A 26,998-nucleotide genomic window follows, 5' to 3' on the forward strand; every position below is an offset into this window, starting at 1 on the left:
CTTTGGGTGTCCCTAAGCTTCTGACTGCCAGACAGGGACAGTGGGGGAGTGTCACTCGATAATTGCCCTTTCTGTTCATTACCTCTGAAGCATCTTGTACCAGCCACTGTCAGAAGACAGGATGCTGGGCTAGATGGACCATTGATCTCACCCAGTATAGGCATTGTTAGGTTCTTAATCCTATGCTTAGCCGTGCTCAGATCATAACTCCAGCTATGGAAAGGAGATACTCTATCTGTAAGCAAGTGGGCAGGCAAGATGCAGAGAGGGGAAACAAGTCAGAGGATCCCCGGCTGTATTTCCCTTCTACCCCCATACTTGCCAGCCAACATAGCTGGCTGGGTAAACAAGATGGCATAAACTGCTCCACAAAAAGGGATAAACTTCTGCAGAGGAATTGTGACTCTCTGAGTCACTGTTCAGTCCCTGGTCTGTTCTTGTGGCAGTGTAGATATCTGCTGCCCCTTACTTAGAGCAGATATTGGACAGTTACAGTTTAACCTATAGAATTTTTCATCCAAAGATTAAAGTGATTTGCAAAGCAGGGAGGATTTAGGGAGGGAGCATTCTTACCTGCCTTTTACAGATCCAGAATCTGAGGTACATAGAGGTGAGCTGATTTTCCCAAGGCAGTCCAATGAGTCAGTGACAGTGGTGGAAATAGAGCCCATGTCTCCTCTGTTCTTAGTGAGAGAAAACAAAGCTAGATCCTTCAGCATAAAGAGCGAGCTGTTTTAAAAGAAAAAAAAATACTCCCTTAAAATTAATCCAAAATAAATCATCCACCAATGAGTGAGAATTTAAACTACGGTCTCCCAGCCGGTTTAAAATGCCTGCAGCCTGGGTGATCAGAATTGTTGTGTGTGCCCGATACGCCAGAGGGCATTAAGCCCAATGCCAAAGCTTGTTGCTTTTGCTTCCTTGCGTGTGAACCAGCATCACTGATGTCAGCAGAAGGATCAAGCACACACAATGTTAGGAGACAGATTCTGAGCTTCACATTACACCTTATGCCACCTTTGTGCCTCCCAAATTCCAGATGCTTGGTCTATATCCCTGCCCTAATTTAAATCACCCCATCCTCGGCACACCCATGATACCTCTATGCTCAGAGCTGCACAGGTGGGTGGCATCCATGCTCTGCCAACCATATCTGGGCAGGGAACCATCTGCCCTTTTAATTCCACTGGAGTGGCCTAAAGAGCTATAACTGGGGACTGATTTGGGCCCTGGGTTATTGGTGGGTATAGAAAAACAAAAGATGACAACTATTATAAAACGTAGTGGATGTTTCTATTCTATATATGTTCTTTTACCTCGCTCAGCAACATAGTATCTGTGAACCTTCCAGTAATGTATTACTTATTGTTATTATTTATTTGTATTATAGTAACACCTATGTGGGGAAATAGAGGGGGGGGCCTTCTTTTTGATAGCCAGAGCTTTGAATCTGTGGGCCCCAAATAAACCCTCCAACAGAGATCTGTTATGCTGATGGCCTTTACACAGAGTAGGGCAGGCCTAAAGCCTGAACTAGACTAAAACTACACAGTTTTCTGCCAAACTCGGTCAAGTGTCATGTCCAGATGAGGGGGGAGGGGTAAGGAGGGGCAAGGAGGGAAAGAATAAAAAAGCCCCAGCAGCAGCACTAATGAAATATGTTCATGGCTAATGAAATATAATAACCGCTTGTGTGAAGCAATAGGTAACTTTAGCTAAATGCAAACTGACTCATGCAGCTTCTCCTTTGCGTGATCTGTGACCCACTCCGTGATTCCAGCTATCTGCAAAAATAGCCAATCATAGATCCTCTTTAGGCGTCCCATGGAACCCCCCCCCCCCCCCCGCCTAATCTTTAACCAAAAGACCCCGGAAAATAACGTGTCTTGAGAAATGTACCCAAACTGGTGCCAAGTACCACCCCTGGGGAAAACCACTTCTCGGGAAATTAATAAGGAAGGTACGGGGGGGGGGGGGGGGGGGAGGGACTGACCCCGACCCTACTTTCTTAACTTGCGGTTTGGGGGAGGGACTAACCCCAACCCTAATTTCTTAACTCATGACTATTGTTTGTACTTTGCTTGCGGTTTGACGAAATAAAGCAGCCTGCGAGCTGCTGCTCGGGGTGTCAGTCTTCGGACTGCACCCCAGTGCACTGGTATGTATGTCAATAAACTGGCCTCAGGCTTGAGTCTTTGAACTAAAATGACTGCGTGGGTGTCTTTGACCACAACACCTATAAGCCCCAGTAATGGACCAAGATCCCATTGTGCTAGGTGCTGTACAAACACAGAGCAAAAAGTCCCTGCTCCAAAGAGCGTATAATCTAAGTATAAGACAAAAGAGAACAGCTGGATACAGACAGACCAATGAGGAGTACAAAGAAACAATATTGGTCAGCATGATAGGCAGTAGTCTCACCACACCAGCAGCCCTAGCCATTGTCAAGTTTTTTGTAGGCATCTTGACAAAGGAGAGTTTTAAGGAGGGATTTGAAGGAGGATAATGAGTTAGTTTTGTGGATGTTTACAGGAAGCTTGAAGCTTCTCCCAAGAGTGAGAAACAGCATGGGAGAAAGCATCTGTCATGTATTTGGTTTCTTATCCTCTCCCCAGGGGGAGAAGCATGTGCAGTGGAGTGCCTTGGTTTGGTAGATTTTCCCCCCGCAATATACCTGTTGTTGCTATGTGTTTATGTTAGACAAGGCTAGATCAAAGAAATGCACATTGCAGTTGGAGCAAAAGGTGATGAGGTTTGTGACGGTCCTTAGTTCTCGGTCTTTAGTTTTTTATGTCTGTTACAACTTTGTTTCACAGGTTTTTTTTCAGTATTAGTAATTTTAATGGTAAAAATATGGTCTTAGTGGGGAGAGAGTCAGACAAAATTTGTCCCTCTAAGTATCAGGTAAGCACAGAAAATTGACACTATTTAAAAAAAACAGTGGAACAGGAACGTGTTAGGGAGAAGTGTGATCTAATCATGGGATTGAAACTACAACCACTGAATTCTAATCCCGGTTTTGCTAATGTAGTTTTGGGTAATCACTTAAGATCTAATTTTCAGAGGCATGAGCACCTGCAGCTCCTATTGACTTCAGCTGAAATTGTAGGTCCTCAGCACCTCACTAAAGCAGGCCCTTAAGCCCTTTTCCATATTTGGGGAGGTAATAATGCCTGTCTCCAATGGTGGTATGAGAATTCATCCATTCATGTTTGTAAAGTGCTTGAAAGATATTGGGCCAAGTTATCCCTGGTGAATGTCCATTGATTTCAGTGGAATTGTACTTAGAACAGCACTGAATTTGGCATGGAAAATGATCAAGTATTAGTATATGAATGAATAAGTGATTGGAATGACTACACTCAATTGTTTGTCCGTGATTTCTTTATGTTATCTTGTGCATACAATAGCCTGGCTTTACAATATAAAACCAATCCGAATTTAGAACATATCTGCTACTGTGCATTCAGACAGTAGCATGAAAATGAGAACAGATCAACATCCAGTGTGGGAGTTCAAAGCTTACAATGCAGCCATTCTCCACGGTTACCTGGAAACCTCATGAAAATTCTATTTTTGATTCCCGGTTCCCCCAGTTCATAAAACCTTGAGCTTGCCATTGGTTGAAATACAGTGATAAAAGTGAAGCAAAGACACAAATGAAAACAACAAAGTCATCTCTTGAAACCTTTTGACTGACCATCCTAACAGCCCTAAAAACATTTTGTGGGGGGATCAACATTTGCTGCCAGGCTGCTAATACTAAATTAAGACCTTTACCTTCAATTATGTTAATATTAGAAAAATGCCAGTGAATAGGCTATGAATTACTTGTCAGTGCTGGCAAAGATGTTTGTTTCTGTATTTATTAGTAGTTAAAACAGCATTTTGATTCCTGTGTATTTTTTGAATCTTGATAGAGCCAACAGGTTTGCTTCATACTTGGCAAAGTCTTTTTTTAAATGAGGAACGGTACAGTCTAAAAGCCTTATTGTGGGTTTGGAAGCCAGGCGCTCCTGAATTCTGATCCTGGCTCAAATACGAATATGTGCCACAAGCCTACCAACCCTTACACAAGTGAGTCGAATCAGTGCTATTCAGATGCACACGCATATGCCTCCTAAAAGTAAGAAAACACGCCGCCAGGGCTAACCGCAATCTCTACCATGAAGTGTGTCTCCAGAAGGATTCAGTCATCCTGAGGCCAGATCAGACATCTTACCATCAGATCTTTGACAGATGTGAAAGTTATTCTTGTCCTATTCACACAAGAGTAACAATATGTGGCCAGCTATGCCCCTGGGGCCATTAATGCCCTTGTTAGAACTTGTCAAAGTACCACAATATCATCTGATAGGAGCATACAGGCAAAGCACAAACAACTCTGCATGACCCATCGCTGTGGGACTCAACGAAAGGAAGAATGGTGTGCACCAAAACAATAGAATCCCCAAGTTTTTAGTTTGGGGACTCAACATTTCCCTGCCAAAACCACAAACACACAGAGTAATAATGAGATTTAAAATGATGATGATGACCTGACAGGACTATTTTCATAAACTGCGAGAAGGAGTTTGAAATAGTTTTTTCATTTCCTCAAATAGCCCTCCCTTCACCTAAATAGATTAAGTATACAAATAAAAGCACCCCTACCCTAACAAAATGATCCTTAGAACAATTAACATTGTGGACTGTCAAAAGCTTTCAAACCAAAGTAACAAATGCAGTGCGTGGCAGGCGAGCTCAGCCTGACCCACCAGAACACTGCTCAGTGAATTTGTCATGCAAATCAAAATGGAACCTGACATGCCCTTTGTTCTTTTCCCTTTCAGGAAATCTACTTTAAATGCCTCCCATGTGCCTTGTTTTGGAAGCATACATTCTAAATGCATCAGTGCAAATGAAGAAGGGATCCATTAAAGATAAAGGAGAGTGGGTCTGGAGAGTCTCAGAAATGTTACCGGGAGGATCTGAGAGAGTGCTGCTTCCATACAGTGGGGCTCACATGCTCTGTTGCTGATGCTACTACTGCTGCTTTTATAATGCCTCTTTTAAAAATGCTCATGGTAAAAGTTCTAGCAAGTTGCCTGAGTGTAATGTTTGTAAACATCCTCCGATGCGAAGTGGCGCATAATGATCTGGAAAAAAAATGTCATTTTAATTTACCTTTTTTTTTAAACTTACTTTGATTTACTTTTTTTATTCTCTAAGGACTTGTCTATGTGCTTAATGTGCATTAAACAAAATCACATCTGTAATAAGGGTGTGAGCTGGTAACTAAGTAGATTTTAAATCAATTAAAGTTTTCTAAGATAGATCAAGCATAAGCATCTCACCAACGGAACGCAGGAGAACATGAACTTTAAAGACCCACTTTTAAACATTCAGGGTGAAATCCTGACCTTGTTAAAAAACAAAACAAAACAGAAAACTCCCATTGACTTCAATTGAGATTGGAGTTCACCCTTAAGGTTTCATTTTCAGCTGGCCTCTAGGACCCACAAAACTGTGAGATTTTTGTGTATGCAAAAGAGATGTCAATGTAGGTACAAAATCAGTCTGACAGGCCCAAATCACAAAGCTGGATTTGACCTTGGGGAAGTTTGGAGATGAGCATCACAGTTGGATCCGCATCCTACATTGGGTCAAAGCAACATTTACAGTGACTGCTTGCCTGTTTTGGCAGATGCAAAAACCAGTTATGCGAACTAGAAGAGCTAACTATTTTTAACTAGAAAATTAGGAGAGCTTCATGTATGTATTGGAGGTAGGACTATTCCTCTCTCAAGAGCAAACTTTCAGTTGCTTCAATTAATGGGCACATCCACATCTTTTTATTTAATTATTATTATTATTATTATTTTTTTAATAAAAAAATAATTAAATAAAAAGACTATTATTATTATTTTTTTTTAATAAAGAAAATAATTAAATAAAAAGATGTGGATGTGCCCATTAATTGAAGCAACTGAAAGTTTGCTCTTGAGAGAGGAATAGTCCTACCTCCAATACATACATGAAGCTCTCCTAATTTTCTAGTTAAAAATAGTTAGCTCTTCTAGTTCGCATAACTGGTTTTTGCATCTGCCAAAACAGGCAAGCAGTCACTGTAAATGTTGCTTTGACCCAATGTAGGATGCGGATCCAACTGTGATGCTCATCTCCAAACTTCCCCAAGGTCAAATCCAGCTTTGTGATTTGGGCCTGTCAGACTGATTTTGTACCTACATTGACGTTGGTACATGTACTTTTCCTAGATCCGTGTGATCATTTTAATTCTTATAGCAAAAATGCTTGTCTGTGTCAATGCAAACTGTCTGTTTGTCTCTGATTCCTTATCAGTGCTGTGATTGGAAGGAACAGCAGTAGCATGCTATACTTCCCAAAATGTGATTCTCACCACTCACCTTTTCAACCAGCAGCAGTGAAAATGGGCATAAGTGGCCTTTTGCCCTGAGCCTGGACACAACTGATATCAGAATACTCACCCTTACACTCAATCCCTCAGTGTTGGCAGGATCTTTACCCATTGCTGTAAATTGGTTCTGAGCCTGAACTTTGAGTCAGATTTGTCTCCTACTCACTCTCAGATGTTCTGTGTCTCTGCTGTCACCCCTAGATTTGAACATCTGTAGGCAGGGACATTTCAGTGAGGAGGAGCAGCAGCTCTGGAATGTGTTTCCCCAATTGGTTAACTTTTGGGGCGTGATGCAAAGCCCATCCGATTACTCAGTCTTCTGCCTGCTTGAGAAGGTGGGAGCTATATTTATACCTTTGCTTTGATTTTTGACACTTGGCCTGTTAGTATGTAGTTGACATTTGTCAAAACATTTTTTTTACACTTTTTGGTGATTTGTATATGATGATTTTGTATTGGATCATTTGTATATGAGCCCGTGTGATAGCCACAATCTAATATTTAATCAATAATTCCTACATCAGTCCCACACTGATAACACTCTAAAACTGATCAACTTCTGCAGATATCTCTTCATTATGCTTTCTTGCAGACACGCTTTAACTCAGGGGTTTGCCCACAAATGTCTCAGGCACGATCTTGGAAAACCTTATTCACACGACTCTCTGTCTAATCTGTCTAGTTTCTCAAAGTGGGCAAACCTGTGGCCTGGCTTGCATGGCTTTGCAAAGAAGTTAGGAGGCACAAGGCACCCCTTTAGGCCTCTGTACGGGCTATCCATATGGTGGGTAGCAAAGCAGGGAGATGCCTCGCAGAGTTGCCACATCCCCTCTCCACTGTGCATATGGGTAGGACCTTGTGAGGAATGGGCAGAGGAATGGCTCTATCCTCCAGTGTGCCTCCTACTGTAGTTTAACTAGTGCCCCAGGAAACACAGGCTGTGGCAGGGATAGACACAATCTGCCTTCCACTGTGCAACTCTCCTCCTTCCCTTGTGTCAAAACCATGATTTAGCCAAGAACACTGTGACCATAATCGTGATACCTAAGCACCTTATAAATCCATGAGATTATTTTTGCGTGTAAGGATTACACTTGTGAGTAAGGGTGATGCACCTCAATCAGCACTTAGAACATGAGGTAAAATCCTGTAAATGCTTTCTATGGCAATAGCACTATATAAAATCTAAGACACATGGTGATATTTTGCAGAGAAATTTTAGTTAGGCTTTTATGCTTATGAATTTGGTGCAGCTGAGTAAACTGTGGAGTAGAGGAGAAAGAGTTTCTGCACAGAATTTATCAGTGAGGTCACTGCTGGCAATAAAGAGAGAAGTTCTCCACACCTGACTTACTCCTGGAGTCTCCTTACTCACAAAATCAGGATTTTTTACCCTGAGTGTTAAAACTCATCCCTTATTCCGAAAAACAAAAAAACATTGAATTAGGCTGCTGGATAATTATTTTAGGGAGGTTTCATCTTGACCTCTTTATTATCTATTGACTTTTCCTTTGATCCTCCTTTCTGTATTTTTTTCTGACTAGTAGACAGCCTCATGTTCCACTGTAAACAGAGCTAATGGAGAGAAACTCCAGTCCACATCTGTAACAGACTTCATTTTCACATCTTCCCATGCAGTTCCCCTTTCATCTCTGCATCTCTGTGTTTAATTACTAAGTCTGTTTCAACAGCCCCAGCATTTCACTTCCCCTATCTTTCACTGTTTCCATGGCCTGATGAATAGAATCCGACTCCTGAAAGCTGACCTATTTTATTTTTAAATGAATCCTGTAATAAGTATTACCTATGTGATGTTACACCCCATAGTCTTCATAGAAATATGGTTATGATATGAATATGGCATAACTAAGATATACTTTATGCAACATGGCTCATGTAAGATATCATTGGAAGGGTTATGATTTACTGAACGTGATTATCCAATTTGTAAGCATGTATCTTTTCTGTATCTGAAGTTAGGAATATTGGCTATGTAACAGTTACAACTGGGTGTGTATTTGGGAGCCACCAACCAGACAACAAGCCATCAGCCTTGATGGGCCGTTAGGAAGAAACAACAAGACTGTGAAGATACTAATCTCTCCTTCCTGAGAGTCGTCCTGGGACATAGCTGTGACACTACTAGGTCAGGTGGTCCTGTCACCTGGTACTAAACACTATCTTGGACTTCTAGTAATTTTCCACTAACAGGAGGTAAAGTTTGGGAAACAAAAGATTCCCGCCGTATGTACATCGTATTTAAGACTGGGGAGGAAGGCAAACAGGACTCTCCTTCATTGCCTACCCAAGAAGAAAGCCTGCTGAAAGTACCTGGAGGGACAAAGGAACTAACCTGAGGGGAAAGGCAGGGGTGAGTCCAGACTGAGAAAGGGGTCCAGTCTGTAAGAAGAAATAACTGGAACTCTAAGCTGTAGAAACTCTGCAACTTGCCTAAAATAGCATTTAGGGTGAGAAATTACTTCTTGAAACTAGTTTCTTTAAGATCTTAAACTTAGTATGCGTGTTTTGTTTTATTTGCTTAGTAATCTGCTTTGTTCTGTTTGCTATCCCTTATAATCACTTAAAATCTGTCTTTTGTAGTTAATAAACTTATTTCTTGTTTATAACATAACCCAGTTTGTGCAATCCATATCTGGGGGGGCAAGAAGTTGTGCATATCTCTCTTCACATTGAGAGAGAGGGTGAATTCTTATGAGCTTGTGCTGTGCAGCTCTTTCTATACAGCACAAGACAATATACCTTTGGGTCTGCACTCCAAGGGACGTGGGCACGTGAGTGCTGGAGCAAGTCCATTAAGATGAGTCTTCCTAGAGCTGATCTCAGTGTCTGTGTCTTTCTGTAGCTGGTTGTGGCCCTGCCTGTGGGTGTGCTGGAGGAGGCTTAAGTGCCTGTCTCAGCAAGACAGAGTAAAGGGGGCCCAGGTGGTGGAACAGGCAGGCTCAGTGGTATCCCAGTACATCCGGTGGCACCTTTAAGGGGGGCAACCCATCACAACCTACACCTACAAGCCCTGGGTTTTTTAAATTATTTTTTTCTAAACTATTGTAATTCCTATTGCTATGTTCTGGACTAAAAAGATTGTAGGAGTCAGAGACTATTTGCAAACAAGGTATATTACTTTTTTTCTTCTTTGTGGATTTATCACATGCAGAAGCTCTATACATTTGCTTTTAAAATCAACACTAGATTAAGAGCCACAAAAACCTATTGTTTGGTTTTTTTTAAAGTAAAATTAAAAGGGGCATCTCAGTTAAATCATGACAGAAACCTATAGTCACTTTGAAGACTGGAGAGAAAGGACTGTTTATCAAGATAGCCCCTACCACCTTGTCAAATAATTACAAATTGGATTTAGAAATTCAGAACCAAGTGTCCAGTCCAACTCCCAGTGAAGACAATGTAGAGATTTTTATTGATTTAATTGGGAGCTGGATTGGGCACTAGCAGTGAAAATTACAGATGCAGGCATTATATACTGACAGATGAAGAGAAGGGAATTACCTCACAAGTGGAGAACCAGTGTTGACAGGGCCAATTCGATCAGGGTGGATGTGGTCCACTCCCAATAATAGATGAGGAGGTGTCAATTCCAGGAGAGGCAAAGCTGCTTTTGTAATGAGCCAGCCACTCCCAGTCCCTAGTCAAGCCCAAATTAATGGTGTTAAATTAGCAAATGAATTTTAGTTCTGCTGTTTCTCTTTGAAGTCTGTTTCTGAAGTTTTTTTGTTCAAGAATAGTTACTTTTAAATCTGTTACAGAATGTCCAGGGAGGTTGAAGTGTTCACCTACTGGGTTTTGTATGTTGCCATTCCTGATGTCTGGCTCATTACAAAATCAGCTTTGCCTCTCCTGGAATTGACACCTCCTCATCTATTATTGGGAGTGGACCACATCCACCCTGATCGAATTGGCCCTGTCAACACTGGTTCTCCACTTGTAAGGTAACTCCCTTCTCTTCATGTGTCATTATATAATGCCTGCATCTGTAACTTTCACTCCATGCATCTGAAGAAGTGATTTTTTTTACCCACAAAAGCTTATGCCCAAATAAATCTGTTAGTCTTTAAGGTGCCACCGGACTCCTTGTTGTTTATTTTAAATACCACTCAAGTTCTTATGTTGGGGCCTAGGTGAGACATGGGGCATTATGCAGATCCTCTGTACAGGGGTGAATTTCACCCTTAACCCTGAACTCCTTAGTCAGTTTTTACAGAACTCTTAGCCAGCCAGAACACCCTTTGACTTGAGTGACAATTTTTCCTGAGTAAAGACTTTGGGATTGGGCCCTCCGTTTTTTAAACAATGTTGGATTTTTCTCTTACTTTTTTTTTTTTAATGTGACAAAGTTTTCTTATCACAAGTAGTTCAGTGTGCGTTATGTAGTTTTTTCCACTGAGTTCTGCTACAATTAGTAGCGTGTGGACTCCTAGGCTTATACCAGAATGATCTATAACAGATCTGTGAGCCTGCTGGGGCCCAGGAGTGCTCATTGTTACTAACAGCTGTGTGTGCCTTTTGTATTCTTTACTTGCTATTCTGGTATATCCGTTCCGCTGTCTAGATACTACAACAAACAATACTGCTTCATAAACACACCAATAAATAAATTGTGAACTGGACAACAGAGAAGGAACTTCACCATAGGAAAGTCAGGAAAAATGGATCAAAATAACGCTACGGTGTGTCTAATAAACCCCAACGTAACGAAATAAAGGATAAGCAAGTCAATACAGAAGATGCAACATGTACTTTGCATGCACATTTCATTCTCTCCTATGTCAGTGAGTCAGCCCCCTGAGTAATCTGCTCACTCAGAGTTGTACATGGTGGGTGTATTAGCATTCTCAGAGAAGCAAGTCCCTTATATGGGTGTCAGAGATTATGCATTTTGGAGAGGCATGGGAAAAGAAAATGCTGCTGCTGCAATACATTTGAATAGCTTGCTACAAAAGCCAGTCCCCACCTAAACACAAAACTGAGAATCACAAGTGGTTTCTCTGTCAATCTCCCCACACAGAAATTGCATCCAAAACCATGCAAAGAACATGGAGCTGACTGTCTAAACTCTTCCCATTGCCATACTCTAGTCCGTCTAAACCAGTGGTCCCCAAACTTTTGAGGGTCGCGTCCCCCCTTTCCCCTGTCTGTGTCCCCCCTGCCCTCCTGAGCCGGGAGCAGGGCTGCGACTGGTGCGGGGGAGACATGGACAGGGGTTGGGACAGAGCCGCAACTGGGCTGCAGTGGGGGCCAGCAGCCAGGCTCATGGGCAGGTGCGTCTCCACCCCCAGCTTTGCCCCCCAGCCTCGGCCCTGGGCTGGGAACAGAGCCACAGCCAGCCATCGAGGCTGGGGACGGGGTCAGGTGTGCGCGGGGCTGGGAGCTGGGGACACGGCTGGGGGCTGGACCGAAGCAAAGCTGGGGACGAGGAGGGGCTGGGTGGTGCTCCCTCTTCCCCGCTCCTCCCCCCCTGGGGCTGGCCTGGGCCCTGCCCCGCCCCGCCGACGGTCCTCCATGCCCCCCTCGGGGTGTATGCCCCACACTTTGGGGACCTCTGGTCTAAACTGCCTAAGATGTTCTCAGTTCTCTACCTATTAAAATAAAGCAACCCTAGACCCTAATGGACAGAGTATGGAACTGAGACTATGAGCTGCCAACCCACTGTTATGTGATCCCTTCATCCAAAACGTACCCATGAACTTTCACCCACCCACTCCCACACTGCTTCATCCCCTAAGGCTTCTTCAGTTTGCAAGATTTCATAGCTTCTGCTGACCACCCTCTATATTGGGGAGGCAACCTATGGCACACGTGCCAAAGGAGGCACACGAGCTGATTTTCAGTGGCACTCACACTGCCCGGGTCCTGGCCACCGGTCCGGGGGGCTCTGCATTTTAATTTAATTTTAAATGAAGCTTCTTAAACATTTTAAAAACCTTATTTACTTTACATACAACAATAGTTTAGTTATATATTATAGACTTATAGAAAGAGACCTTCTAAAAACATTAAAATGTATTACTGGAACGTGAAACCTTAAATTAAAGTGAATAAATGAAGACTCGGCATACCACTTCTGAAAGGTTGCCGACCCCTGCTCTATATGAACTAGGAGGGCTGGAGTGGGAGCTGAATTGCACCTTCCTAAGTGTATTAGGGGAGCAGTTATCCCAATAATTTCTATGGCCTGTTGGTTCTGGAGTCACAATGGACTGAAAATGGGTAATTGGGAATGTGACCAGTGAGTCAGTTGTGAGCATGTGTTGCACGGCTCCATGTAGCCTATGGGACCAAAGCCAGATCTGTGTGCTGAACAAATAACAAAGTCTCTCCCTCAAAGAGTTTATAATCTAAAAGGCATGAGCAAGTACAATATAGAATAAACAGATGGCATGTGGTCATTATAGCTGGGATAATTAACATTTGCTATAGTGATTAGCCTTATTAGAATGGAAGTGGACCAGACAAAGTAATAGAGGCATCACTTGACATGTCCAGAGACCTATGGGGACAACTGGAGATGAAAGCTACAGTTGCTTGTGTTTTTTGGATGTGCTTGTTAATGTACGTGTAAGGAAAACACTTTGAAGACTGAATTAATGGTTGTGAGAAAGGCCTAAATTCAGTCCAACTGTAAGCAGGCACAACGTCCAGTGAATACCAATGGGTCAAAGTACGCAGGGATGGAGGAAGAGATTTTTACTAAAAAGGGAATCTAGAAATAAATTTAAAATGAAAGACTAAATGCTTAATACAGGGAAATGTCTAGCTTCTTAAGCAGCATTCAAAACAAACAACTCTCTGTTTAAGTCAATGGGAGTTTTGTGTATGGATCTGCTGTAGTATTAGTATGATCTGAATTTTCCTATATCACAGGGGTCGGCAACGTTTGGCACGCGGATCGCCAGGGTAAGCACCCTAGAGGGCCGGGCCAGTTTATTTATCTGCTGACGCGGCAGGTTCGGCCGATTGCAGCCCCCACTGGCCGCGGTTCACTGTCCTGGGCCAATGGGGGCGGCGGGAAGCCGCGGCCAGCACATCCCTCGCCCGTACCGCTTCCCACCGCCCCCATTGGCCCGGGACGGCGAACCGCGGCCAGTGGGGGCCGCGATTGACCGAACCTGCCACGTCAGCAGGTAAATAAACTGGCCTGGCCCGCTAGGGTGCTTACCCTAGCGAGCCGCGTGCCAAACGTTGCTGACCCCTGCTATAGCACATTCAACTACCTGCAACAAAATATACTTGGCAAAACTATACATCCAGCTTCAGTCTATAGCAAAAACATGTGAATTACTGGGTCAGGCCTTCCTACTCTCATGCTAGATTGCCCTGGTTAGCCTAAAAATCTAAGCCTAAAAATCACCTTGTGCCTCAATGGGTTAACATCAAAATGTAGGGCCCTGTTGCAAGTTGACAGACAACATTCCCTCAAATGAAGGAGATACAAAGGCCCAGATTAAAGAAAGTATCACACCCTGTGTGCATACCCCTGCATGCACTGTCATGTCTGTCTATAAAAGGCAGATGTGTTTCAATGTCCTTTCTGCTAGGAGCACCAGTACTAAAACATTCCTCACATTTTGTTTTGAATGCTGCTGAATAGCAGCTACTGTGAAATGTTTATCACTTCTTGCCCTCTGGATTGCACAGACGGATAGTCTGTGTTTGAACCTATTGAAAATTGCTAATACTAAATAAACTTAATAATGTTACTGGGTTTTAAGGCTTCTTTCACCTTCCAAAAATGCAATCAACGTGGAAAGAGGAGCAAGATCTCATGATTAGAGCATTAGACAAAGATTTGGGGTTCTATTACTGGCCATTGCCACTAGGCTTGTTGAAGAAGATATCTGAAACTCACCAATATAATACGAGACGCAAGTTTTTATTGACTTAAGCAAAATTGAATAATGCACGTGGATTCCTATGAAGAAAGTCCACACACAGACTTGTATCAAAATAAAGGGTGTGAATTAAAACCAAGAAACTGAAGTGCACTTTTGCTCACTTTGATATTCCAGAATAACTAGCGACAGACAACAGACCACAGTTCACGGCAGGAGAATTTAAGTCATTCCAAACTAAATATGATTTTGATCATATTACTAGCAGCCTACCTTACCCACGAGGAAATGAAGAAGCTGAGAGAGCTGTACAGACGGCCAAGAAAATTCGACAGCAGGAAGACCCCATTCTTTGCTCTTCTGAGTTACAGATCAAGTCCTGCACGACTCCTGATGGGAAGATAACTCAGCACTACTGTTTCAGCTTTGGAAAAGAATTTATCTCCAAAGTGGCCAGAAATGAAGAGAGTAGCCAAATTGGATAAAAAGGCAAAATGAGCCTATGAACACTTTTACAGCAGACCACATTCAGTTAGAGAACTGCTAGAACCTGGTGACTGTGTTCATGTCAAACTGGTTGGAGAAAAAGGATGGACAACTTTTCTTATAAAGAAAAAGAATTCAGCACCCAGATCATATGTGATTGAGACCAACCATGGGAAGTTCAGCAGAAACCATCAACATCTACAGTTTGTTCTTCGGAAAAACAATCAACAGAGCAAACGCTAAACATGGCAGATGCAGAACAAGAAGAAGACAACTACTCCAGGATTCCAAACTGACCACAGCCAATTGTTGCAACTACAGTACGCCCTCGCTATAACGCCCTTCATAACAACAAACCTTTGGCTATAATGAACCTTATCCCTGGATTCCACCTCCAGCCCGGCAGCTGCGGCAGGGGCTGACAGCTCCTTTAGCCCTGCAGCTGTGGAAGGGGACAACAGCTCTGCGGCTGCAGTGGGGGCTGACAGCTCCTCCAGCCCCACAGCTGCAGCGGGGCTGGAGGAGCTGTGAGCCCCCACCGCAGCTGAGAGCTGGAGGAGCTGTGAGCCCCTCCCCCCAACAGTGGGGCTCTTTCAATATAACGAACCCCTGGCTATAATGAACGAATGGCTTGGATCCTGACGTGTTCATTATAGAAAGGGTGTACTGTAATAGACAGCTAGATGACCAAGTTATTACACATTCAGTTCGTGTAATTAGAAAACCAGTACGATTCAGAGATGCTTAACAGACGGATATGTACTGAACTTCAAAGATAGTGTGATAGTGTAAATATTGTAAATGGTAGGAATGTAGAACTTAAAGGGGAGAGGTAATGGAATGTTAAATTATATTATAGTGTTCGGCCACTAGGTGGCGATGTGTATAAAATACCTTATTTAAACGAACCTCAGCCATGCCTGGCAGAGCACTAAAGGATCTTATGATGCACACATCTGGTGTGTATAAGCAAGCTCCGTAGCCAGTCCATATCTGGTACAGGAACATGACACTCTCCACCTGGAAAGAAGTAGTCAAGTAAAAAGTGGGATGACAAAGGGTAAATGGAAACTTGAAAGATGTTAGCAGAAAGAAGTAAAAATTGAAAACGTAGAGGGTATCGAATACATAGAGTCTGACCCAATGAGGTGCTTGGTCCTTAACTCCCACAAAATGCCTTCAGGATTGGATCGGGGCCACGATATTCCAGCTGTCTGATAATTGCATTTCAGATTTGTTTTTCTCTACCACTTTCTGCACAGCAGATCCCAGCTTTCTACTGACCACTCCCCAGATGTCCTGAAGTCGCACTCCCTGTTAATTACTAATAGTGGCCTTCATGAAAGACTGAATTAGCACAGGAATTTAATAGTGGATGAGCAACAGGACTATACGTATTCAGCTATTATTTTTGCTGAGACTTCTTATTTAAAATAAAAAAGTCAGAAGACAGACAAGAAAAAAGAAATAACCCAGAACATGCACAGTTGTGCTAGTGAAGCCACATACAGTACTAATGAACTGATTGAAATGCCATTTATTTCTGGTAGTTATTAACAGCTTCTAAATATATAGGCAGGCATGCACATGCTCGGAGCCATGGTGTCAGCAATATCAGAATTAGGCTGCCAGAACTTCAATTTACTCTGACTTCCTACTGTAAGGGGTAATTGGTTTCCTTCTTCAGATGGGTCATTTCAACACTGGGCAGCTGTAATATGGAGGACTGGGAACACTGCGGCTGAACTGTGAGAAACAGAAGAGTGCAACTGTATGAGCTCTGTAAAGGAGCAAGAAAAACATCTAATTGTGGAGGGAGGAGAAAAGTTCAAGATAAAATATATAAAAATGTATATATTTTTTCACGTACAAGTCAGAAGGTACAAAATCTCTGCTATTCAATTCTTCAAAAGTTCAGAGGGATTCCAAGATGAGTGTAGATTGTAATGAGGTCTGGGATAAGAGGGATCTGGGATTAAGCATATGCTTTTAATTGGCAAGAAGCAAATTTTGACATTTTGGATATTGAATGCTAGCCACACTGTTAGTATATGAAAACAAGACTAGACCAGCTATTTTGAATGATAAACTCTGATATATATAATAAAATCATCCCAGCCAAGTATTTCTTGACAATTTGTACTGTACTGACACACGTGACATTTCCAAAATGGTTGTTTTTATTGCATGCCTGAAACTGAACCGCTTGAGCTGGATGCATTCGCATTGTCACATGATTTCCTACACAATTATTGCAAACAAAACTGTTCTCTGTCATTTGCTTACCCTTGATTTTTATTGTTATTTCTTGGTATAAGTTTTTAGTAAGATGCACTGCAATACTTTTACTACTTGCTAATACTTTAATTTAGGAAGCATCATTTTCACTAACCTCAACTTCCTTTAATAATCTTGCTCTGACCTAGTTTACAGTTATACCACAAATAATTTGGTCTTTAATTAGTGCATCTGTTAGCTGTGAAAATTCACACAATTTAGGATTGCTAGGTAGGCCAATGACATAATGGTCTCCTATGACATATAGTCAGTGATCTCACTTGGCAGCTAGTTTCTTGCAAAGAAAATGTGCTGTTCCCAGATAGACAAGGTGGCTGAGATAGTATCTTTATTGGACCAACTTCTGTTGGTGAGAGAAACAAGCTTTAGAGCTTACACAAAGCTCTTCTTCAAAGGATTTCTTGAATAGTTATATCTAGTAGTTTGTAGTCTTCTTCATGCTCCTCTGGAATGTACTGTAGATCCCCGGTGCTTCTGGGCCCACCAGCAGCATGGAGAATTTCACCCTCTACAATTTCTCTCCTATACCACTTGCTTTCAGAAAAATTTGGAAGGGCCGCGACTAACTTCAAGTTCCTTTCCATACTAAGGGATTCAGGTGGCTTAATTTGCTCAATTTTTGCCAACCATTTAATTTTCTTTGCACACCATGTAATAAAAGTGTTTGATAGATGGGAATATTGATATGAGATTGATCTTTATTGCCAGGCCCAAACACAAGACAGTTCAGAGTTACAAAATGTTATACCCATCACAAGGCAAGGGTCAGAATAATTGATTCCAATGGTTATTCAGTATTGTCTATCCCATAAGAACATAAGAATGGCCATACTGGGTCAGACGATAGGTCCATCTAGTCCAGTATCCTGTCTTCCAACAGTGGCCAATGCCCGGTGTCCCAGAGGGAATGAACAGAACAGGTAATCATCAAGTGATCCATTCCCTGACACCCATTCCCAGCTTCTGGCAAACAGAGGTTAGGGACACCATCCCTGCCCATCCTGGCTAATAGCCATTGATGGACCTATCCTCTGTGAATTTATCTAGTTCTTTTTTGAACCCTGTTATAGTCTTGGCCTTCACAACATCTTCTGGCAAAGAGTTCTACAGGTTGACTATGCATTGTGTGAAGAAATACTTCCTTTTGTTTGTTTTAAACTTGCTGCCTATTAATTTCATTTGGTGACCCCTAGTTCTTGTGTTATGAGGAGTAAATAACACTTCCTTATTTACTTTTTCCACAGCAGCCATGATTTTATAGACCTCAATCATATCCCCTTAGTCATCTCTTTTCCAAGCTGAAAAGTCCCAGTCTTATTAATCTCTCCTCATACGGAAGCTGTTCCATTCCCCTAATCATTTTTGTTGCACTTTTCTGAACCTTTTACAATTCCAATATATCTTTTTTGAGATGGAGTAACCACATCTGCACACAGTATGCACTCCGGGGCTGGGGAGGCTGGGGCGGCGCCGCCCGCCTTCCTGTTGCTCCAGGGCTGCGGGGGCTGGGGCCACACCATCCGTCCGCCTGGTACTCTGGGGCTGGGGAGGCTGGGGCCGCGCCACCCGCCCTCCTGGTGCTCCAGGGCTGCGGGGCACTAGTCTGGGGCAGGGCCGTGGTGGGGGGGTCTGGATCCAGCAGGGGGAGCACAGAAAAGGCGGAGCTTCAGATGGAAGGGGCGGGGCCTCAGGTGGAAGGGGCAGGGCTGGGGGCTAGCCTTCCCCAGCTAGCAGTTCACATACCACCCATGTTCCTTTCCCTCATCCCATGTTCTCTTATTGGCCATCCCACACCACAAAGCCCCAAATCTTACATTTCACAGCCTTTGGGGCTCTTCCTATGCTACTCCAATGAAAGTTGTCTGAATTGTGTTTCATAAGAGTTTAAGGCCAAAAGATCATCCAGTCTGACCTCCTGCATACCACAGGCCGTTACATTTCACCCAAATAGTTCTGTGCTGAGCCCTGCACTCATTGATGTAAATGCACAAGAAGAGGCCAAGGCACCACTTCTAAGATTATTGTTATTATTTTTCTAATTACAGAAAGAACTTTTATAAAGCATCTTTGTACTCCACAGTCTATTTCTTGGTAGGCAGGATATATTTATGATTATGCAGCCACATAGGGTCCCGTACTTCCAGTAGCCCCACATGCACACATCTGACTCACCAGGCTGGGATGTCAGCCTCAGTTTCTCCATTCAGAGGCCTGTCTGACTCCACTGTCAGAGATTAATTCCCCAATTGTCCTCCTTCTCCCTGCTTGGAAAGTAGCCCTCTGGCTCCACCTCCTGGCTTCCAACTTAGAAGGGTGAGTCACCAGAAGCAGCAGAACCTCTCATGTAGGCGGCAGGAGCCTGTAGGAGGGTGGCAGACAATAGGTGACCTTTAGGGATGAGTGTATTGTGATGCAAAGAGGAGGAGCCCATATGAGGCACTATGGGTTACTTGGCAGAGGGTACCACACGCCCCACAACCAAACTTTGAACTCTCAGAGGTGGTCCTCACATGTTAACCCCACCTGTTGAGCTGCCTCTGTTCCGCTGTGCATCATCAGAAGAGTGGCACACAGACAGCTCATGTACAACAGCACAAACACCATAGTATTAGGAAGGAAGAGAAGACCACCCTATTAGATTACCTTGCTCTCTTTGAGATTACAGTGCATCAAGCAGTTGTGATGCAACTGGCTCACTAAGCACAAGATATAATCAGCAATAATCCTGAGTGAGTAGCAGAGAAAGAAAGTTAAGAGTTTCCTGGAAATTGAATAATCAGGGGAAATGGAAGTCGGGTATTCTGATTATATGACGGTGAGCATGGTATAAATGCAAAGGATTTTTTAAGTACCATTATTTTTGTTTGAAAAGAGATCGCAAGGCCAAAAGGGGATGGGGGTGGGGAGGAAGGAAGGAGGGAGAGAGACATAACATTGACAGATGGGAGAAAATTTAAAATGAAATAAGAAAAAAGATAAATGAACATTAAATAACATAAATTATAGAAGACTGTTTACAGAAAATGTCAGCTTCTGACCAAAAATGGGAGCAAATAAGAAAGGAAATAAATAAGAAGCTAAACAATTATGAAAGGAACAGTTTTGCAGAAAAAAAGGATGAAAGGTGGATGGTGTTGGAGAAAAAAAAGGAGTAAAAGAGAATAGGTAAAAAAGCAAGGAGAAAAAAGTGACCAGGTAAAAGGGTACTATCAATCTATTCTTACAATATTTAAAAAAAATATTTAAATCTATTTTTATAATCATTCCTTGGATACTTTAAACAGAAATATCTTCTCATTGAACAAAATTCCCTTTGCCTCTCTTGATATGTACTCACTAGTTTCATTGCAGGGTTATTCATAATGAAAACTTTTGAATTTTGTTAACAAAATGAAGGTTTTACAGAAAAACATCTGAAATGATTGCATGGACTTTGCAAAGAGAAGCAAGAAAAGACGGTAGCTTTTGTTTCTGTATTACACTTGCTGCCAGGTTTTTATACAAATGTATACAACGTAAATTCTTAAAATACAACAAAGGTAATCATACAGAATCAGTTTGCAATATAAAGTTAGAATTCTCCCTTGTGACGTATTGTATGTTTTAACACAGTTGGGCTTGATGTCATGGAGTCAATAATTTGAAAAGTTTATTCTTCACACTGCTTTTCTATTTCTTTACATAAACATTAAAAATAAAAAAATACATCAGAGAACCATATGAATGCAACAGCTGAGGATCTAGTTATTGGCTGTATCAAAATTCAAGGTTATATTCATGGGTAGTACATTTTTAACCAGGTGGCATTTCTCTCTCATATCATCACTGTCAGTATGTTTAATTTCTCAAGAGATAGGGAATAGAGTTGGATGACCATGAAAACCTTTTATGTGCGGAGCCAACCATATTGCTGGTAAGTGGGAGTAACACTACTAAATAAAGTAAGTGGAATTGCATCAGTTTATTTCAGTGAGTTTGTCTTCATGCATCTTTTAATAATATCTCGTTTTATCACATAAAGGGTGTGTGTATTATAGATTGCTTTATGGCCCTGATCCTGAATTTATGCACCTAACTGTACACACGGGAGTACTGGTATGTGTAAATATGGAAATAAGTGCAGTAACACAACATTGTTTTTTTCTTGATTTTTCCCTCTGTCTTGGCAAAGAAAAGGGGGGGGAGAGAAAAAATAAAAAGAAAGAAAACGTAGGGAAATATTTGGTTCCTGGAGGGGCAGGAACAGTATGAGCTGATCCAGTTCCTGTGCTCAAACCAATGGCTATTTACAGCCAAGCCCCTATGTAGTTATTTCAAATAATTCAGCTTCATTTGGCTCTTTTGGGGTTTTTAATGGTCTTAGTCCGATTAAACCTCATAGAGGTCATGCTGCGGGGCAGCACGGCCCGGGGAGCGGGTGGGTGGAAGGGGCAGTCCTATGGCGGGCACAAGGGATGACCGCTCTGTGGGGCAGCATTGGGGATGGAGGCAGCAGCGCTGTGGGAGGGCATTTGCTAGAGCTGGGGCAGCGGGGGGCATTTGGCATGAGGGTGGAGGGAGGCAGCTGCTGGGGAAGTTTTGGGGCTAGAGGAGATGGGTGACCCTATTGGGCCGGGGTGAGATCAGCGGGGCGCAGAAGGGCCTCGTGGGGCTGCTCTGAGTGGGCACCTCGCGGGCAGAAGAGGCTGTTACTAGCTGACGGACAGGGCAGGCGTGAGACACCGCGGGGACTGCCGATGACTCCCAGGCTGCAGGCAACCAGTGCTTACCCACCATGCCCCGCGGTTCGGAGAGCGAGGGGGAACGAGCGGCCCTTTCCCGCGAATTCAGTTCAAAGGAGGGGGAGGGGGAAAGCACCGAGCGGCGAAGCGCACCGACCAACCAAACTCTTCCAGAACCATCTGTGCGTCACGCAGGGGCGGGACTACCGTCGGCCAATCCGTCAGTGCGGCGCCATCCTCGGAGCCAATGGGCATGCGGGGGAGGCGGGAGCGGTGTCGGCGTCGGGTTCGGCTGGTCGCCCGTAGAGCTGAGGAGAACGGAGCGGAGGAGACTTAGAGGAGTTGGAGCTCGGTGCTTCCCCTCCCCCCTCCTTACCCCGCCCGCCCCAGCCGCCCCCCTCCCTCCTCGCTCGGTCTCCGGCCCGCCGGGGCCCGCTCTGGGGAAAGGCCCATGGCTCCTCAGAAGCACGGTGGAGGCGCGGGGCCCAGCTCGGGCTCCGCTGGCGGCGCCGCCGGAGGAGGCGGTGGAGGAGGCGGCGGCGGGGGGTTCGGGGGCTCCGCGGCTGCCGCGGCTCCGGGCGGTAAATCCGGTGGTGTTCCAGGAGGCGGCGGGGGAGGAGGAGGAAGCGGTTACTCGGGAGGCTCTTCGGCCTCCTCGGCTGCTGCGGCGGCGGCTGCAGCGCTGCCCCCTGTGAAGAAGCCGAAGATGGAGCAGATCCAGGCCGACCACGAGCTCTTCCTGCAGGCCTTCGAGAGTGAGCACCGGGAGCGGCCGCAGGAAGGGAGAGGGAGGGGCTGGGGGGAAGAGGAGGCTCTGGGGGTGAGCGCAGGCGAGAACGGGGCGCAGGGAGGCGGGTAAAGGGGGACGTCGGGGGAAGGAAACGAGATCGCACCGTGGGGTAGGGTGTGGGGCGGGAGGTGAACCCGGGGCCGGACTTCCCGGAGGGAGGAAGGTCCGGGGGCTAGAGAGGTTCGTCGCATGGAGCGGAAGCGGGGATCGGGGGTGGCTGGGGTGCGGGTAAGCCCGAAGTGGCAGGCGCTTCCTTCAGATTCGGGGCCCCTTTCGGGGGACGGCGCATTTGTACCCGTCCTCTACTGAAGCGCCTTCCTGGCGTTGAATTTGGCCTCTTGGAAACGGTTGAGCTGGGAAGATTTCAAAGGCGATTTATTTTTGCTCTTCCCCAGCCCGAGGACGCTTCTCGGGCGGGAGGGGGGGGGTATTTGCGCCCCTTCGGTTGTTGCTCCTTTGGGTGATTTTTGCGTCTCAGGCTGTTAAGGGAAGATTATGATCCTCAGTTAAGTTGGAAATTTAAGTCACCCCCACCCCGGTGGTTCCAGGTAGGCAGAGAGTCACTTCGGATGCAGGATACAAGCTTGGTCCGAACACCCAATCTAATAATTAACTTTTACATTGTGCCCTAGTATCCCAAGCCCTGCAGTCTACATGGTTTGAAGGAAAAATAAAATATTAAATCCAGGGGTTGTTTTGGGATGAGCTTGTCACCACTGCAGTTATTTGTAATACATAGTAGTTATCATTTTAATGTTTTTTTGTGAGGAGTCTTGAGATCATTGACTAAAAATTCTTTACAACTGCTGATTAACCCCATCAATGCAGATGGAAGGAATGTAAATACTGCATTAGGTCAAGTGATGTAGGGAGGATTAAGTGACTTGCTCCGGATCACAAGTGATCAGTGGCAGGGCTCAGAATATAACCCAGAATACTTGCTCCTAGTCCCTGCTCTAACTACTTGAGAAGATGGTTTTAAATTTGGGCATGTAATGAGTAGAAATAAGTAATACTGTATAAGTTATACTTGAATGTCTAATTGTGAATTCAATTTTATAGCACTAATGTGAAAAGAATACAATAAAAATTATTATTAGGATTTATAACCTAGCAATTGTGTATATCATAAACACTTGTGTGGATTTTTAAAGAGGATAATTTATTTTTGGTTTTGACATGACAGTATGGTAGGATTGTGGAATATATGTGGTTTAATAGGTATTCTTGGAAAAGTGTCTAATAAAGTATTGCTATACTGTGTTTTTTCACTCCTCACTCATTCCTTTAGGAAGTCAGAGTTTAAATTCAAGAAGTCATAGACTGTTTTTAAATGAAATATTAAATCTCTGCGACCGCACTTGGTTTTCTCATGTCTTTCTACGTGGTAGTTATTTTTTACTTTTGGGTTGCTAAGGTGTTAAAGATTCTCTTAAAAGAATGATGACCATAAAACATTTTTATTTTCTATGATACATCCTTAATCTTTTCCCTTCGGTTCTGTTTTTTAACTTGGTCCTAAGCATAGTAAAACCTTAATTATAATCACAGTTTATAATGAACACAAAGTGAAATCTTTCAGTTTCTCAGTTGGGATATGCAGAATTCAGGACTGAGATTACTTAAGGCTTTATGTGGAACTGATTTTTAAAATAAAGTACTTACAAGTAAAACTGAATTACATTTGTGAAAATTAATGTGAACAGAATACTTTCTGTAGTGCACCGTCCTTCTTGTTCATTTGCTATTTTCAAAATTCATCAAATCACAATATAACTTCCAGTCACTAGAACAAATTAGGTGTGTCAGGAATATTAAAAATAAGCGGCTAAAACTTGAATTAAAATATTGAGATGGCTCCCTTACTTTTAAAAATAATCTTGTGGGGGACACAGTGGGACACAGGAGTTGTATAGGAATTTTCCACTCATTTCACGCACTCCAGTTTACTCTGTATTTCCCCATTTGTGTTAAATTGGTGAATATTCTTATTTCAGTTTAAGTTACTTATTCCTTTTTATCTTAAACTGATTCTTAATTGAATTAACCTAAACTGAAAGAAGAGTTCTTTGTGTAGCCTCTTGAGCTGGTTTAATTAAGTTGGTTTAAAATGACACACTGGTCAAAATACAGGTATCTTCTCATGTAGACAAGGCTCAGTCTCTAGACTGGTGGCTACCAGTCATTATATCAAAAAGAAGTTAGCATACAGCATGATTATAGAGTCATAGACCCACTATCACCAATCAGTTATGGTAGAGCCAACTTGCTGTTGAAATGGTTGTTAATTTACTAAAGTTAACGTTTTCCCATAATGTGGACATGAGAGCTTTCTGATATTTCTGTCCTAGCCTAAAACCATTTATATCAGGCATTTTTGTACATGTGTAAGTTTTATAGGTCATTATGATTGCCACTCTAAATTAAGACACTCTTTTGGCATGTAATTATTCACAAGTGATGTCTTCATGCTTTACAGCAAAGTAAAACAATCTCAAGTTGTCTGATACATTAGTAGCAGACTAAGCTATATATCAGACATTCTAGATTGGGTGGGGAGAAAACTTGCTGAGTGTTAAAGAATGCTTTGGGATTACTTTCATAATTAGCAGTTTTCTGCCTCTGCTCACCTTCTAAAGGATCTAAGGTGCAACAGGGACTACATCTTTTGATGAAAAATCAAAGGTAGATCAGAGTTCCAATACTGTAGTTGATATATGCTATAGTGTAGTAGATTAAATAAAATGTTGGTCATGTTACAGCTAACAAGTGGATACTTAAACTGCTGTTAATCTGAATTATGATTTATACATTATAGTTGTAACATAGTTTTTAATAGGTGCTGTTAAAGTTAAATATACATTAAGTGAAACCTATTTAGAATTGTCTGTATATTTTCAGTATTTACTTGTACGCTTAGTTTTTTTGTGGGGTATAAGATACACCAGATAATGTGTATTTCTTTCCAATAGAACCAACACAGATATATAGATTTCTTCGTACCCGGAATCTCATAGCAGTAAGTAATTGTTGATATTAGTCTATTTCTTCACTTTGAATTTGTAGGAATCTCCAGCTTAAGCATTTTAATTATTTTTCCATTTCTTTGCAGCCAATATTTTTGCACAGAACTCTCACGTACATGTCCCACAGAAACTCCCGAACAAATATCAAAAGGTAATTTTATTCTGTTTGAAAGCTATTCCTGATATTTGAATGTTAACTGATTATTCTCTCCCATTGCTCCATTTCTATTTTGCACTTTAAATTGGTCTTTTCAGATGTAGTGTGAGGCATTAGGCATTTTTGAAGTTGTTAAAAGATTCACACCAGCTCAGTTTTGAAATACAGTTTGCAGGGGAAAAGTGCATGTTTATAAACTGACTTGTTTTTGTAAAGATGAACCTCATCCTCCCAGCAGTTCAGCATATGCTTAACTTTATGCATGGGAATATTCCCATCGTCTTCATTAGGAATATTTAAATATGCAAGTTAAGCATGTGCGGGATCTGGGCCTAAATTCTCAATAAAGTTTAAATTTCTGTTGTTGGCAATAACCTTTGACAAGAGATAAATGGATGAAGGCCCAATTTCCAAGGTTATAAAACCAATTATGCTTTATTACATGAATCTGATCTAAGTTCTGACTTAGATAATCAATGTATATTTTTCTAAAGAACACTGCCACGTTAGTTAGCTAAATGAGCATGTTGGGAATTCTGCTTAAACTACTTATGTAGGAAACTAAATCAGTGTTACTTTTCTGTAATTGTTTTGAAAGCTGTTTAGCTTTATTTTTGACTTGCACTAAAGCATTAATTTTAACTAAGATTTTTTTTAAATATAAAGGCTCTAGAACCATATCTTTTCTTTAAAATGGTTGTATTGAGTTGCATATGATTCAGTACAGGGTTTCTGGATATCTGCAGTTCTATAGTTGAAGACTGAAGTGCTTAGAGTTCTTTGGGTGAAAGGCACAAAATGTTTGGTGGTTATAATTACAAATTCTTTGAATTATTTCCTTAGTCAAACAGCAAATCATTCACTATTCTATTGATAGTTAGCAGGCAAAAATTTTACTAGTTAATCCATTAAGATATTTTAACAACGTTTGAATTGCTTGAAAAAAGTATTAGTGTGGACTGGAACATTTGTAATGATGGCTATTTAAGGAATAGTTATAAAATATAAGAATGGCTATACTGGGTCAGACCAAAGGTCCATCTAGCCCAGTATCCGGTCTTCCTACACTGGCCAATGCCAGGTGCCCCAGAGGGAATGAACAGAACAGGTAATCATCAAGTGATCCATCCCCTGTTGCCCATTCCCACCTTCTGGCAAACAGAGGCTAGGGACATCATCCCTGTCCATCCTGGTTAATAGCCATTGATGGGCTTATCCTCCATGAACTTACCTAGTTTTT

General features: G+C 42.6%; 1 protein-coding gene across 1 annotated transcript in view; it reads left to right on the forward strand.

The window, feature by feature from the left end:
* The first annotated feature begins 22,236 nt into the window (after positions 1-22,236).
* The window catches only part of SUZ12 (SUZ12 polycomb repressive complex 2 subunit), a 50,010-nt gene continuing 45,248 nt past the window's right edge, over positions 22,237-26,998 (forward strand). Inside the window, exons 1-3 of the mRNA XM_065415612.1 lie at positions 22,237-22,540; positions 25,548-25,594; positions 25,688-25,752. Coding sequence (XP_065271684.1) covers positions 22,237-22,540; positions 25,548-25,594; positions 25,688-25,752 — 416 coding nt within the window. The remainder of the gene's footprint in view (positions 22,541-25,547; positions 25,595-25,687; positions 25,753-26,998) is intronic.

Source organism: Emys orbicularis, chromosome 13 (genome assembly GCF_028017835.1).
Source record: "Emys orbicularis isolate rEmyOrb1 chromosome 13, rEmyOrb1.hap1, whole genome shotgun sequence".
Classification (NCBI taxonomy): Eukaryota; Metazoa; Chordata; order Testudines; family Emydidae; genus Emys; species Emys orbicularis.